We start from the raw sequence: 14,560 nt of genomic DNA on the forward strand, positions 1-14,560 counted from the left end.
TTTACAAGGAACTATTCTGTTCAGGGGGCGTTTGCTGTGACATGAAGAATCAGCAGTGCTGAGGGGATAGAAAGTCTCTTTGAGCTGGAATGCACGAGCCCTCCCGTGGCCTCTGAGCAGAAACACCAGGCTGTTAAAAGCTGTAATAATCTACCTCACCTTAAATAAAAAGAGCTCCATGGAGTGAATAAATTGCTCTGGAATTATTTGCTGGCCTAAATGTCAGGAAAAATGTTTTGTGCTCTTTGAAAATACTGTTTTCATTGATATTTCTTCAGCTGAAGGGCTTTGCAAGTGAAAAACAGTGTGCTGCCAGCACAGCTGTAAAGGTTTTACACATTTGAGCCACCTCCTTTTAATGCATTTTACTAAGAAGTGACTCTTTAAATGAATCTTATTTGATACAGAACAGAGCTGAAGGAGCTGGGAAGCCCAATTTGGACTTAATGCGTTTGTCTCTCTTGTAACTTTCTCCTTAAATGTGAACTTCTTAAATTTATGATGGGAAATAATAAGAAGAGCCCTCTCATGTATATTCTTTGCACCATTAAAGCAGCTCCTCCACCTCAACTTCATCATCTCTGGGAATATTCATAAAGCAAACGTGCTTCAAATGAAGTCCCAGCCTTTGCTCAGAGGAGAAGGGAAACTTTCCCTGACTGCTCATGCCCACATCACGGCATTCCTCACTGCTTTGCTACAATCAGTCTCCATCAGAGGACAACACTTAATGAAAAGCAACAGGAAAAAAACCTGATGAGCAAACTCAAAGTGTGCACAGTTTCTCCTCTTTCCCTCCTACTTCTTTAGCTCCTCCCCCATCCTCCCCACACCAAACAGAGCTATTTCCCTGGTCGTTCTGTACCCAAGAACAAGCTTGGCACCGGCCACTGCACCCCCAAACCACAGCAGCTCAGGGACCCTCACCTCCACGCCAGGCTCCGGAGGAGGCTCTGCTCCACACACACCCCTGTGAACATGCCCTGGCTGAACACACTGTCAGAGACAGCAGGGAGGGTTTTTTTCTTGTGCATTAAGGACAATAATTTACTAAGCAGCTCAACCAGTTCTGCAGGGCTGCTGGTGCTGGATGCTGCCCCCCGCCTCAAGCCAGGGCTCAGCCAGGGCTCCCAAGGCTGGCACTTGCTCTCCAGAGAGGCTGTTTGCACAGAGCCTTGCTGCTGGTGTGTAAAGCCTGCTTAAACATCAGTTGTTTGGATTTGCCACCTCCCCTGCTTCGCAGAGCTTTGTTTCCTTTCTCTGTATGTCCTCTAACCAGTCTCCAGTGATTCACAGGAGGCTGCTTTTGCATCTGCACAGAAAACGTGGGTTTCAACATAAGATGTAGAGGATGTTCCCCCTGCTCTGACCACACGACATGGGCCTGGGCAGGTCCCTGCCCCGCACTGCAGAGGCTGGTGAGGATCAGGAGCAAGCGTGGAGGAAGCTCATCCTTCTGCTTGCTGCTTTATGTGATTTCCAACTTGTGAAACATCCTCTGGGGTAACTGGGCAAACAGGAGACAAATGAACTGAGAGAAGGTCAGTTCTCCACGAAGCTTTGTTGACAAAATCATTATTCCCATGGAGGTGCATTCAAAAAGCCTGCAAATTAACTTTTCTAGATTCATGAGATTTTAACCCAAAAGACACACCCAGAACTCACTCCATTTCTGCTCTTCATTAGCCCTGGGCCTCCTGCTGCCAAGAAATAACTCACCTCTCTATGCTCAAAAGGTTATTGAAAAATTGTTTTATTAAAGCTCAACCAGGAGATGAAAAACAGCCCTGAGGTGGCTGAGACAGCTGGGACCTGACCCCAGCAACGGCAGGGTCACAAAGGGACCTTCCACAAAGGGTTCCCCAGAAACTTCACCAGGCTCTTGTCTCTGAGAGGCTTTAGGATATGCAGGTGGTACCTCAGGGTCACCAAGCTTCCAAGCACACGTGTGGTATTGCCTGGTTTGTGTGGGTTGGAGTCTGAGCCCATCTCCTGCAGTCCCCCAAAAAACCCTGCTTCAATGGCAAAGAAACCCTCACAGCGTCACACCATGGGGTGAACCCTTCGGGATAGCTGTGCCAGACCCACCTGCCCGTGTACCAACCTGCCACAGTGAAAATGCCACATCGGTGTGTGCTGAAAAAGGAAGCAAAACTTGTGAAAGTGGGGAGGATAAAGATTGAGCTGTGCTGGTGGAGCCTTCAGGCTGCTCCACGGCAGCACCGAGCCATCGCATCCCCTCGCACCTAACAACCAGCGTTCCAAACCCTTCCATGGGCTTATTTTTGGTCTCTAAATAAAAGTTTAAAACTCCCCAAGCATTGGAGTCTCTGGAGCTTGCCTCAGGCGGAGGGGAAGGCCCGTGGGAGGCAGGGCAGGCAGGGGCAGCAGGCGCAGAGGCCAAGTGCGGCCGTCAGCAGCGCCGAGAGCCGCGACGGCCTCTGGTACTTGAGGGCTTTCTTCACCTCGCCACCCGTCTGGGCCACGTAGTCGAGGGTGCGCAGGACGTGCTGCTCCACGCTGTCGGCAGCCCCGTGCTGCTCCACCAGCAGCCCCTCCAGCTGCAGGAACAGCCCGTGCAGCTCCACCATCTGAGCTTCCAGGTCGAGGAGCTGCTGCTGGCGCGCCCGCGTCGTGGCAAGGTGCTGCTTGGCCTTCAGCTCCTCCAGGTCCCGGCCCACGATGCGGGGCACCTCGGGGGTCTCGGCCAGCCGGTCCAAATCCTCTGCGCCCAGGGCGATGCCCGCCAGCTCCGCCTGCCTCTCCATCTGCTCCTTCAGCCTCTGCCGGTAGCGGCTCTCGCGGGCGTAGTGTCCGGCGAGGACGGCACGGTAGCGGCGCAGCAGCAGCCACAGCTGCGTCTGGCGGATGCGGGGGCCCGCTCGCCCCGTGCCCGCCTCGGGCGCCGCCAGCAGGGCGGCCAGCCGGGGCTGCAGGGCCACGGCCTCGCGGGCGAAGGCCGCCCTGGCAGCGCTGAGCGCCAGCTTCGCGCCGGCGACGCCGTCCTCGGAGGTGCAGCACAGCACCGTCTGCTGCGTGCGCTCAATGCTCAGGGAGAGCTGCTCCAGCCCGTCCAGCGCCCGCCACAGCTCGGCCGCCTCCCGCAGCGCCTGGCCGACGGGGCCGGCGTCGTCCCTGACGCAGGCGGCGTTGTCGAAGCACAGGGCAGGCCCCTGCGGGTCCCCCTCGGCCGCCGCTCGCCGCCGCAGCTCCGCCAGACGGTCCCTCATGCTCGACGCCGGCCGCCGGCACCATCCGTGGGACGGGCGGCACATCGGCCCCAGGGGCAGGTGCGAGGCCGGAGCTCCCTGCGTCAGCAGCAGCTCTTAAAACCTTCCCTGCCGGCGCCCGAGCAAATATTGATGGAGGAGGGCAGAGACTGGCCTGCGTCAGCCGCCGCAGGACCTCACCGCACCGGGCCGCCGGCTGGGAGGGGAGCACGCCTTCGGCAAGGGGAAGGCGGCCTGGGGCGGGAGGGCTGCCAGCAGCACCCCTGCGTCACGGGTGAGGCTCTCCTGGCTCAACACCTGATCCTCTTGAGACAAAGGGCTTTTTGTTCACCGAGAAACAAAGAATCCCAAAATCCCCGGCTGCCAAGGGCCGAGGAGAGGGGTGTCTGCCCGGCCCTCCCCTCCTGCAGCTCTGTCCTGCACCCCAATAAAGGTGTTCAGCAAAAGAAAGAGCAGGCGCAGGCTGCAGCCTGTCTGCCTCTGAGCTTTTAGTGTGCCCTGAAAAGCAGCCTCAGCTGAGGATACAGCCACTGAGGTGCCAATCAGCCTGTTTCAGTGCCTGTTTGGAAGGGAGGCAGCGTTTGGCTTCCCCCTTCCCATGCAGGTCAGTCAAGCTCCAGGAGCCCGACGGTGCCCTGAGGTCCTGGCAGTGGGAAACGTCGGAGGACGGGCCTGGGGGGGAGACAGAGGAAGGTGCTCCAGGTTTTTGCAGGCTGGAAATAGGTACTGGGATGGCAGAGCTGCCCTGCACACCAGGGCCAGGGAGCAGTTATAGCCAACGCTGCTGAAACACACAGAAATCCCAATTTCAATCTAAAAAAACATCTGCAAAAGCACCTGTAGAAATACTGGCACAAAATGCATTTCCAAAGCACGCTGGAAGGCTGCACTGTGCTCTGCCACATCAGCATTGTGTGTCACAAACGTTGTAACAGACATTATCACACATGACCTAAACACACAATGGTATCACACACATAACACCCACGAGACATCACCGATGGAAGGGACGGTGAAGGGCACTAATGCCTTTCAATGGATGGAGGTGGCAGGAGGCCTTTGGCATCTCTGCAATACATGTTTAATTTTGTTCTCTGTAACCAACAAGGCCAAGGAAAGAAAAATACAAACCAACCTTCTCTTCCTGAGGCCTGGAGCAGGAGCATGGCATCAAGCAGGTGATACTCATCCCCACCTGAAAGGAACTGCCATTTGGCTCATTTGAGTTGGGGCAATGAAAGGAAATAGCCAATAAATCAAGAGATTAAAGAGGGGAAAAGCCAAAATCCTGGACTAACAGAGCAAAACATGATGGGATAGGCTTGAGATACAGGCAGAGGGTGAGGGACAGGCTCACTGCAGGGAGTACTCCTTACTCACACACCTTGCAAGAGCTACTTCTGGGTATCAAATAGTCCAGGCCTGATGGGGCACGAGGGCTTTAAAGCCTGTGTGCAGCGAAGGCAGGAAATGCAGTCCCATGAGAGCCCCCAACGCTTCCCACTGGCACCTGGGACAGGGTGGGCTCAGCCTTACCAGCATGGTGGCTGGCAGGGGAGGGCCAGCCCCTGCCTCAGCCCAGCCCAGAGCCACAGCCGTGCCCTGGCCCTCTTCAAACAACATTATCGCTGGCACCGAACGAGAGGGCAACAGCAGGGATGAACAAGGAGCAGGCTTGTTCCTTTGCATGAAATACCCCTTAAAACCAGGTATCTCCTCCTCGAGCTCAATCTCACCGACCCCTGTCCCACGGTGGCAGGAGAGACCTTGTCTAGAAACCTCCTCCTCCTCCTCGCCCGCTTTGGGAAGCTCTGCACAGACTTATTGCCCCAGACACCACTTGTCACGTCATTTCCCAAGGAAGCATTAGCTGTTCCTCCCCTTTTGCCCAGGAAAATGGCATTTTGGAGCCAGGTGGGGTGATAGTTTGGGTGACAGACCCGGGGCGAGCCCTCACTGGCCAGTGGCCGAGGTGAGGGTCTCCATCCTGTCCTGCTTGAGACCTGCAGCTGCTAAAAGCTGTTACATCCAGTTTATAAAAGTTTCCTAAGTAAAAAATGTTCTTTTTACATTGAAAAAAATCAATTTTAAGGGGTGTTTTTGTGGCCTTTTTAACACCCAACCTCTTCAGCAAGTAATGCGAAACCAAAGTGAGAGTTTATCTTGTTTCTTTTTATTAAGACAATCCCACAGCTGGAAAATGAAACATCCTAGATTACATCAGTGACTTCAAAAAAACTCTAGAAAAAAATTCTTTACAAATTTACATCTGTACAATACAAAAAACTAACAGCTCATTGCATATAAATATTACATTTGGTCTGCCAGCAAGTGGCATTAAAATCCCTGAAGTATTCATTTAAAGGGACCTGAGATAGCGGATGTGAAGATATGGGCATAAATATCACCTGGGAAAAATAAATCAATATAGAAAGTAGATATAATTCTAATAGCTTTGTGCATTCTCTTTTTTTTTTCCTCTTGGGGTGTTTTTCAGTCACCCAGAACACAAACTGGAGAGCCTAAATCACGTGAATCTCATCGCCACCGTCGGCTGGTGTTTGTGAATGAAGTCTGTTGTGACGGCTCGCACAGGAACAGACAGTGTTAGTATTTCCACAGCAAAACAATCGCCAGACTTTTGATTCCCAAATCTACCCGAGCAGCCACCCCCTCTCTGAGGAGGCTTTTTTAGGGAGAGAAAAGGAGGAGTTTGATCTCATCTGCCTCTTTGATACCGGACAGGCCTTCAGCCTCCGGAGCAGCTCCTCTCGCCACCCGCTCTGCTGCTCACAGACCCAGAGAGCAGGAAGATACACAGTGCTTGCCAATTGAAACCCCTCCAAACTGTGAAACTGCCCTTCATTGCCCACCACTTGAAATATTCCACTGTCAGCTCCCCAACGTGGCCGCAGTTCCCTACCAGGAGCGTTAACCCCCAAGCACAGCACTAAGCCACTCGCTTTCGCTTCAGATTCTCACAAACTCCTACCAGGTACCACATCCACGCACATAAACGTATTTAAGCACCATTTTTGTAACACTAGAGTTAAGGCTGTGACAGCAATTCCACTGGCAATCTGATTTTTCAGGGATTCGTAGCACAGTTGTGTGAGTTTGCTGTGGGCTGAACGGGACATATTCCAAATGTACAAGCTTCTGACGGGTCTTTGCATTTCTAACACTAAAAAAAGACAACTCTTAGACTAAATTTTGCAGGCTGTTACTTACTGTACATAAAGGAGTTGTTTTTTTCATGGGTAAACCTCTGATATACTAACAATTGGAAATCATCTCTCGCACATGCGCAGGAATTTTCTATAATACAAGCCTGTAAGAACACAATGACAGCTCCCTACCGTACTAAAGAGACTGAGCCTTGGGTTGGTAACTGCTCCTTCGGTCTGCCATGTAAATAATCAGTGCTTTATAAAGCTTCTGAAAAACAAAAACAACCCCCAGGCAACGTAAACACACAAAGACGTGTCTGAGACGTCGAGTTGGTGACACAGACCGAGGACAGCGGGACGCTCCGAGGCAGGGCTCACAAGCCATCATCCCTAAACCTCCAGCTCTTCAGTTTTCCCTGTCACTCACTGCTCCAAGATGAAACATTCACCAAGTTCTGATGGAAAATTAGTGATTTAATCTTATTTTCTCCCGTTAATGTGCGTGACTTTGAATGGTTGCTGGAAATGTTCCGGGGACACCCAGGAGATGCCTTTTCCAACGCTTGGACAAGGCTCATCTTGCTTTTTGTGGTCAAGAGCCTCCAAACATTGACAAAAGCAATGCAGTGCGGCTGCTCTTGCCACAGAAGTTAATGAAAAGCTCTCTTTGCTTTCACCTGGTGGGGGTTCTCCCCAGTGCTCTGGGTACTACACTCTCCTGCTGCTTTCACGCGAGGGGAGCAGCTGGGGTGAACGCTCCAGAAGACAGGCAGGGAAAAGGAAAACACACAGAGAAGATGCAACACTTCAAAAGGAGCCAAAACCCTCCACCAATTCCTTCTTCATGCTGCTATCTAGCTTATTTGTCTGCAGGGTGGGATGAGGGGGGTGGCCTCTGCTTAGTTTATGGAGCAAAGAGTGATAGAAAGAGAGAGAGGAGTGATAAAACTGCCCAGACCCATCTAAGTGAAGCGCCAACATAAAAGTGTCATAGAATCACAGAATGGTAGGGGTTGGAAGGGACCCTTAGAGATCATCCAGTCCAACCTCTCTGCCCAAGCAGACCCACCTAGATCAGGTCACAAATTTCACAGGTTAAGACAGAATCATCTGGTGATGCTGGAAGCGTGGGACTTCCACTGCAACTCATGGCAAGGGCAAGAAAAGGAGTAACTGCAAAGACAGGGAGCACAGGGGTGAGGGGAGAGCAGGGGAACTAAGGGTTGTTGTCTGCAGCCACACAACGGGCAGCACAAGGGGAACAGCCCCTCTCTGCCCACGGCTGGGCAAGGGAAGGCACAGGCTGCCCCAGCTGAGCAGGGTGCCCACAGAGGCACAGAGCAGCCAGGGCCCATCTTCATTAACGCCACCCCCTCCCAGCAGGTTGGGAATGCTGCCAGGAAACAAAGCAAGGTGGATATAAACAATAAGCATGAGTTTTGGAGGAGAAAACAGGCATCAAAAGAATTAAACCTTACAGTCTAGCCAAAATAAACTTCATCAAGATACCACAGATCTCCAAAAGGGTGTCCTGGGAAGCTAAAGGAACGCGAGAGAAAACTCTGACGCACTAACCCCCAAGAGTTAACCCCACACCAGCAGAGGAAGCCCTGGCCTGCCTCACACCTCTGTAGCTTCAGGAATCCAAGACACAATCAGACCCTCAAACCCTCTCCTTAGGCAGAGTTCTGGAGTTTTGTGTAAAGTGGGAGGAGAGAGATGGTGGCCCTGTGCCTGCAGTGCCAGGAGCTCATGGCTGAGCAGCCAGCCCTTGGATCAGGGAGCCAGACAGTACAAGGTTGAAATCATTTTACTGCTTCTGCTGCACCTTTTGGGTCAGCACTAAGTTTTCTGCAGCCACAAGTGGCTCCTCCCAGGACCTGAGGACCAAGTCACTACAGAACCATGGTCAGTCCCCAGAACGAAGCCATGAGAAATCCATAACTCAGAGAAAGGATCCAGACACAAACTCAAGTCAAAGTAACAGCTGTAAAAATGAGTTATTTCTTTCATGCTTCTAAGAGGTTCTCATGCACAAAGAAAAGGTGCTCTTTTTGGTTTGTTTTTTACACCAAGTGAGACTCTGCTGCTCGAGCACACCCTGCTGCCTCGCTCTTCATCGTGTAACATGTGGTTAAATACTTACGCCACAGCAAAGTGATGCTTCACTGCCATCTTCACAGTACTTCATTACATAGAAAAGATACATTTAAGACCATACTTAATATTACTCTAATTGCTGCTAAAATACACAAAGAAAAACCCTCATAAAACAATTTCTCTGGAATCCACGTGGTTTATCTCTCCCCAACCCCTACACAAAATAAATAAGGAAGTGGATCTTCGGCCAGTCAGAAATAGAGGAAAAGCATTTCGTTTGCATTTCAAGGTTTTCAGGTGTTAGAACAGAAACCAGAGCGTTTCCATCAGCTCAACAGGACTCATCTAAAAGGGGAAGGACTCCGACTATCAACTGAGGCATACATGCTATTCCTGGATACCATATGGAGAAGGAGCAATCAGCCAAAGAAATAATACATTTCTTATAAATATATAGGTGTGTATATATATATACATATATATGAGATGAGAGGACAGGTGGTTATATTTTAAAGCTCAACAGAGATCTATAGGAGAGCCTTTGCACTTCTTTCCCCACCCCAACCCCCATCAAACACAACCGAATCAAACCCAGAATCGGATCACAGGCGATTCAAAACCTTCCTTATAGAAGTAAAACTGTGATTCTTGCACTGTACCATAGACTCACACGAGTGCTCTGAGCACTCTCCTCCGTCACAAAACTAAACCTCTGCAGTTTCAAGTCATTTTGCATCTAACTAGAATTTTTGGAAAGCGAGATAAAATAGCTACTGCTTCATATAGCAAGTCAAAAACTAAACTCCTTCTGCATCTGAGAATATACACGGGTCAGTTTGCTGCCTGAGGTTTTCCAGAACTATTGACCAAGCTGTGCACAGAAGAACTTTCAAGGATATCAAATGAAAGCTTAAACAAAAAAGAAGAAATAGTTACAATTTGAAAAACTTCACCCAAGCCTTCTCTTCTCGTTTGTTCTCTCCGTGTCATCTAACTGCCTCTCTTAACCAAGTGCAACAGTCACATTCGTTTATAGACGACGGGAGAAAACTCTCTATAAAGCACAGATATTCCAGGCAGAGCCCAGAAAGGAAGGAAGGGAGGCAGAGGCTGCCCACCTCCAGCCCAGCCCAGGCCAAACGCCCGCTGCTGCCCACTGAGGAGCGGGACGACAAACGCCACGGCCGCCACAACCGCTTGTGGTTACAAGTCTGCATTGTTCAGGAATACGAGAGCACAGTGCAACACCAATTCTCTTCTGGAAGCTTGAGATACAAGAGTCCCTCTGGAGGCTGTGAGCAGGAGCTCACCCGTCGCTGTCAGCCTCCCTCGGGGCCCTCGTCACCTCCCAGGCGAATCAAACCAAACCCAGGTGGGGACAGGGAGACAACTCGGCCTGTCTGCACAAGCCAAGCCCGGGCTGCTGAGACCAGGGCGCTGCTGAGAGCTCTCAGCACCCCTTGGATTCATTTGCATTGTGTCAGGCTAATGAAGACACACTGACTCTACCACTGCACCAGCAATTCCACCCCGCTACGCTCCTCCTCGCCTCTTCTTCAACACATACTGAACAACAGCATCTATTTTCTTTTCAGTTTCCAGTAGTTGTAAATAGAGGTAGCTGAGCTACTATGACAAACAAAAGAATCACGTTATGCTTTGAAGAGGAGGAATCTCTCAGATGCTGAAGTCACCCCTTAGCTGCACAATCTCTAGTAACACTATAAAAATATGAGAGGACAAAAAGAAAATAGATGCAAGTAACTTTTGCATTTGGCACCTTTTGTCTAGATATTCATACTTCTCAAGTATTCTCTTTTTAATAAAGTTAATGCACACATAGGACACACCACATCAAAAGGTTTGCTACATATTTACAAGGCACCAACCCTTTATCACTTTTTACATGAATAAAGAACCGATAGAAAGCACGTCAGGACCCCCGAGACTGCAGTATGGACATACTTCAGTTCAGCACAATTCATCACCGCCTGGCCTGGGAAGATTAAAATAATCCAGATCCTTCTTACAATATAGAAACTGTAAACATTTTATAGCTGCCTTTAGGATTGGTGTATTGTGCAAAAGTTATCATTATTACTGTGTATAAGGATTTATGGCAGAAACCACATAAAAACTCTGTAAGAAGGTGCTATTTCTATAATACAAAAAAAAAACAAGGGAGAGAGAAGAGTCGTAACCGCGACTTGGCAACGTCACGTTCTTCTGGAGAAGCTGGAAGCCTCTCGAATGGGATGAGCTTGTAGTGTGTGGGGAAGAATTTCTGCAATTTAAGGCCTAATGACTAAGGCTTGTTTCTGACCAATGAAGTGTGGCGACCTGGAGCTTCGAAACGAACGCAAAGTGACAGAATGGAAAAGCACCACTGTGAAACGTGAGTGGAGTCCCCGCACAACTCGCTTGGTAGATTTTTCTGGTAAAATCCCTGCAGTAGAAGGCCATTGAAGTTCTTTGAAAATTGTTCCAAAGTTTGGTTTTGTTTTTATCACCTGTCAATAATTCCATCCCATGAGATGGCTGACCCTGGCTTTTTCTGTCATTTTCCGCACCCTGCCTGACCTGGAAGTACCAAGGTTCAAAGGATCCTCGGTGTGTACAAAGTTGTCGTTGTCGGAGTCGTCGTTGTACAAGACAGTTCTCCTGCCCTCGTTCCTCGTTTTGATCCGAGGCGGCCGGCTGAACCTCCCTCCAAACGCGTTCTCACCAAACTGGCCCCCAAACAGGTTTTCAAACTCATCGTCTGCGATTCGGGCACGTTTGGCTCTGGTGGCTCCTCGCGAGGCTCCTCGGCCCCCTCGGCCTCTCCTTCCTCCCCTGCCGCCGCCTCTTCCTCGGCCGCAGCCTCTTCCGCCTCTGCCGCCTCTTCCCCCTCTGCCCCACCTGCCCCACCGCCCCCACCTGCCTCTCCTGCCCGTCCCTCTGCCCTGCCAATTCCGCTTCCCGCCGGCGAGTTTGCGTTTGATTTTTCTCTTGGGTTTTTTGGACTGCACCACTTTGCTGTAGTCGTGGTCTCCGTCGATGTAATCCTGATCCGTCCTGGACGTCGACTCCGAGTCGGAATCCGAGCCGCTTCTGCTTTCAGAACTCGAACTGGAGCCCGATTCCCCGCTTTCCGATGAAGATAAACCAGACTTTTCCTTTAGTTCTCTCTTTTCCTCCTCCTCCACCTCCTCCAGATGCTCATCTTCTGACGCATTCATTAATTTCCTCTTGACTCCTGTCCGGGGCTCTCTGCCATCACCATTTGTGAGTGGTCCATCAGGAGAGTGATCTAAGCAAACACAAAACAACCCCGTCGGTTATCGTCATCACGCCTGAGCCAAACAGGACACAAACAGTGGGACTTGCCCCAGCTGCCTTGGAGGTGTGCTCTGGGGATGATCCAGCTCTCAGCTGCTCACCACAGATGACCTTTATAGGCTCTAAGGGGAAAATTTCTCAGACAAAGTAAACACGGTTCATCTTATCTGAAAGCAAAGACCACAAACTGTCTTGACTAAGAGTTCAGTGAAGAACCAGTCAACAAAATGAGCCCAGTGGGATTGGGATAGACATAAACATTGAACATTTACTCAGATGACAACTAAGGTACCAAGGCAGAAAACAAGCTCTGCCTGTACACATCAAATCTATACACATCAAAACAGTGCTCTGCAAGCAGTATTTATTCCCCATCAAAAGCATTTTCTCAACAGGCTTAGTCCAGGGAACACTCGTGGCAAGTCCAATTCCAACACAGTAAATAAGCCAAGAAAGCTCAGCAGGATTGCTGAGCACCTGAACTTCAAATATACATCAAGTTTAACAGCAATCAAGCTTTTCTACCTGGAGGAATCTTACAGGACCTCACTGGAGTGCATGTGGCATCATGTACCAACTACCCTTCAGACAAGAGGCTACAGAAGTGTAAGAGGTAAGGTAAACTCCATTCCTTAGTGTGGCTTGGGAATACAGCATAACACTGAACTCAGGCAAGAATATCAGAAGCATCAGACAGAAGCAACATCTTTCATTTCTAGTGAAACCAGTCATTCAAAGAACAAAACACTTATTTCCCACCTTGCTTCACAGGTGTAGATTTACTCCTGATTGGTCTGCTTTTCCCTGCATCAATGGTATTTCCACCTCGGTTCTGTGCATTCGAGCCTGAGGAAGATGGCTGACTCTCCATCTCTTCACCAGTGGCTGAACCCAGAGGTTCTTCTGCTGTATCTGAAACTTTAGGCAGGACACCACTAATGAGACAGAGTAGTTTTTATCAGGTTTGCAATGCAAGGCATTCTGAGGAGGTTCTGTATCACCTGAGCTAACAGCTCAAGTCAGAAGTTCATCTTGCCAAGCTGCTTCTGCAGTCACAAAGACACAGATTCCTCTGGGGTGTCATCCCAAGGAAGCTCAATGTGCCTGGAATCACCATGGCAGCAAGTCCACCACGCTCAGCAAGTCCAGACTCTTGTCACTACATTCATTCTTATCAAGGACAGAGCCAGTTTCCCTATTCTCTGACCCCTAGCAATAACTTACCAACAGCTGGAGGGCAAAGTTCAGTTAACACAGCCTACAGACAACGTATCTCCTTGGCCTTGCTACCTGCTCTTTCAACAAGAGGGTTTTGTGTGGGTCTCATGAACAAAAGCTTCAATCTGAATGTGACTTGTTGCAAGAGAAAAGATGCATGTTAGAAAATGCCTCCTCACCGTGAGATGAAACTGAAGAACTAGTCCTAGTCAAAGGCAGTGAGGTATTCTGGTTGGGTTTAGGTTGAGTCTTCATTTGCTTCTGTTTCCCTTTTGGGCTGAAGACACAAAATATCCCAAAGAGATAAAACTGTTAGTACCAAAACCAGAAAAGCCATTTCCCCTGCAAGGTGCTCTGGGTTTCTTTTTGCATCCAAAGCATAAAGCAAGTGATCTCTTTTTTCTCAGTGCTTGCACAGGTGTAGCAACACTAAAAATAGTTCCAATATCATTGTCTGGTGAAGGACACATGAGTTTGAAAGAATTTTATCTCACCTCTTTAAACAAATATTTGATTTACTTGGATAATGTATCATCCAGAAATCAGAAGAGTGTTGCACAGAACTTTTTTTAACAGTTACTAAACAACAGCAGAAAGAAACCTTGTCCTCCATTTCCTCCAGAGGGAACACTTCTCATCTCATACTCTTTTCACTCACCAGAATTGTGCACAAACCACAGACTGAGCAGGGGATTTGAGCTCGTGAGTTTATCACCCAAGCAAGCAACTGCATGAGGAAATCAGCAATACTGTGACTGATTATTCACCAGGGCAGATCCACCACTCTCATCTCAGCTGGCAGTGCCAGCACATCTCCCTGTCATTCCATTACCTGGATGCTCTGCTAGTTGAGGGTGAACTGCTGCTGCTCCTCAGCCGCTTTCGGTACCGTGGCCTTTTCCTCTTCTGACATTGCACTGCTGACTTGTACTCAGAGATGATATTTTTCATATGATTTTCAAATAAGGCAGAGAGTCGAAGTGTCATGCTGTAAATCTGGAGGGGGAAAGCATGGTCATACTTATCAGGAGTTGGATAGATCAGAAAAGACAAAAAGCAACCCAAAGATGCCCAGCCAGCCTTTGTAGCTCCCAGGAAAACACATGGTGACATTCCACCATGGGCTGGTTCCCTGGTAGCTTCCTCCATGGCACATGTGTGTTCTTACAACAGTGGTTTTTCATAGAACAATTTAATTCTTCACAGCACAAAATATTCACAGAGTTAAAGGAAGATGAGTATCTGGATGACTGAAATACAGCCTCCTTTGCCAACTAAAGTGTCCTCATTCCTAATTTCTGTAGAACAGATGACAAAATCCTTGGAGCATTCTCCTCTCCTCTTTCCAGGCTTGCCTTTGTGTAGCCTCATTCACAAATCCATATTTCTCCATATTTCAGACTGTGTTTGCTTCTGTTCAAGGTTTTGCCTTGGATGTGTTTGACTCATGATAAACTAACAGTTCAAACTCTGCATAAAACAAAGGTCTTGATCCTCATCCTCATACCCTTCTGCAGCGGC

The 14,560-nt window shown here is 49.3% G+C and overlaps 2 protein-coding genes across 2 annotated transcripts in view; both read right to left on the reverse strand.

Annotated features, from left to right (window-relative positions):
• Window positions 1–1,737: 1,737 nt before the first annotated feature.
• LOC133626623 (syntaxin-1A-like) lies at window positions 1,738–3,246 on the reverse strand. Its single transcript, XM_062006922.1, has one exon. It carries the CDS (start codon window positions 3,228–3,230, stop codon window positions 2,343–2,345), a length of 888 nt encoding a protein of 295 aa, XP_061862906.1. The 5' UTR covers window positions 3,231–3,246; the 3' UTR covers window positions 1,738–2,342.
• Window positions 3,247–5,421: 2,175 nt separating this feature from the next.
• The window catches only part of BRWD3 (bromodomain and WD repeat domain containing 3), a 61,828-nt gene continuing 52,689 nt past the window's right edge, over window positions 5,422–14,560 (reverse strand). Inside the window, exons 37-40 of the mRNA XM_062007056.1 lie at window positions 13,872–14,035; window positions 13,219–13,316; window positions 12,581–12,739; window positions 5,422–11,792 (exon numbers count right to left, since the gene is read on the reverse strand). Coding sequence (XP_061863040.1) covers window positions 11,014–11,792; window positions 12,581–12,739; window positions 13,219–13,316; window positions 13,872–14,035 — 1,200 coding nt within the window. The 3' untranslated portion in view covers window positions 5,422–11,013. The remainder of the gene's footprint in view (window positions 11,793–12,580; window positions 12,740–13,218; window positions 13,317–13,871; window positions 14,036–14,560) is intronic.

Source organism: Colius striatus, chromosome 13 (genome assembly GCF_028858725.1).
Source record: "Colius striatus isolate bColStr4 chromosome 13, bColStr4.1.hap1, whole genome shotgun sequence".
Classification (NCBI taxonomy): domain Eukaryota; kingdom Metazoa; phylum Chordata; class Aves; order Coliiformes; family Coliidae; genus Colius; species Colius striatus.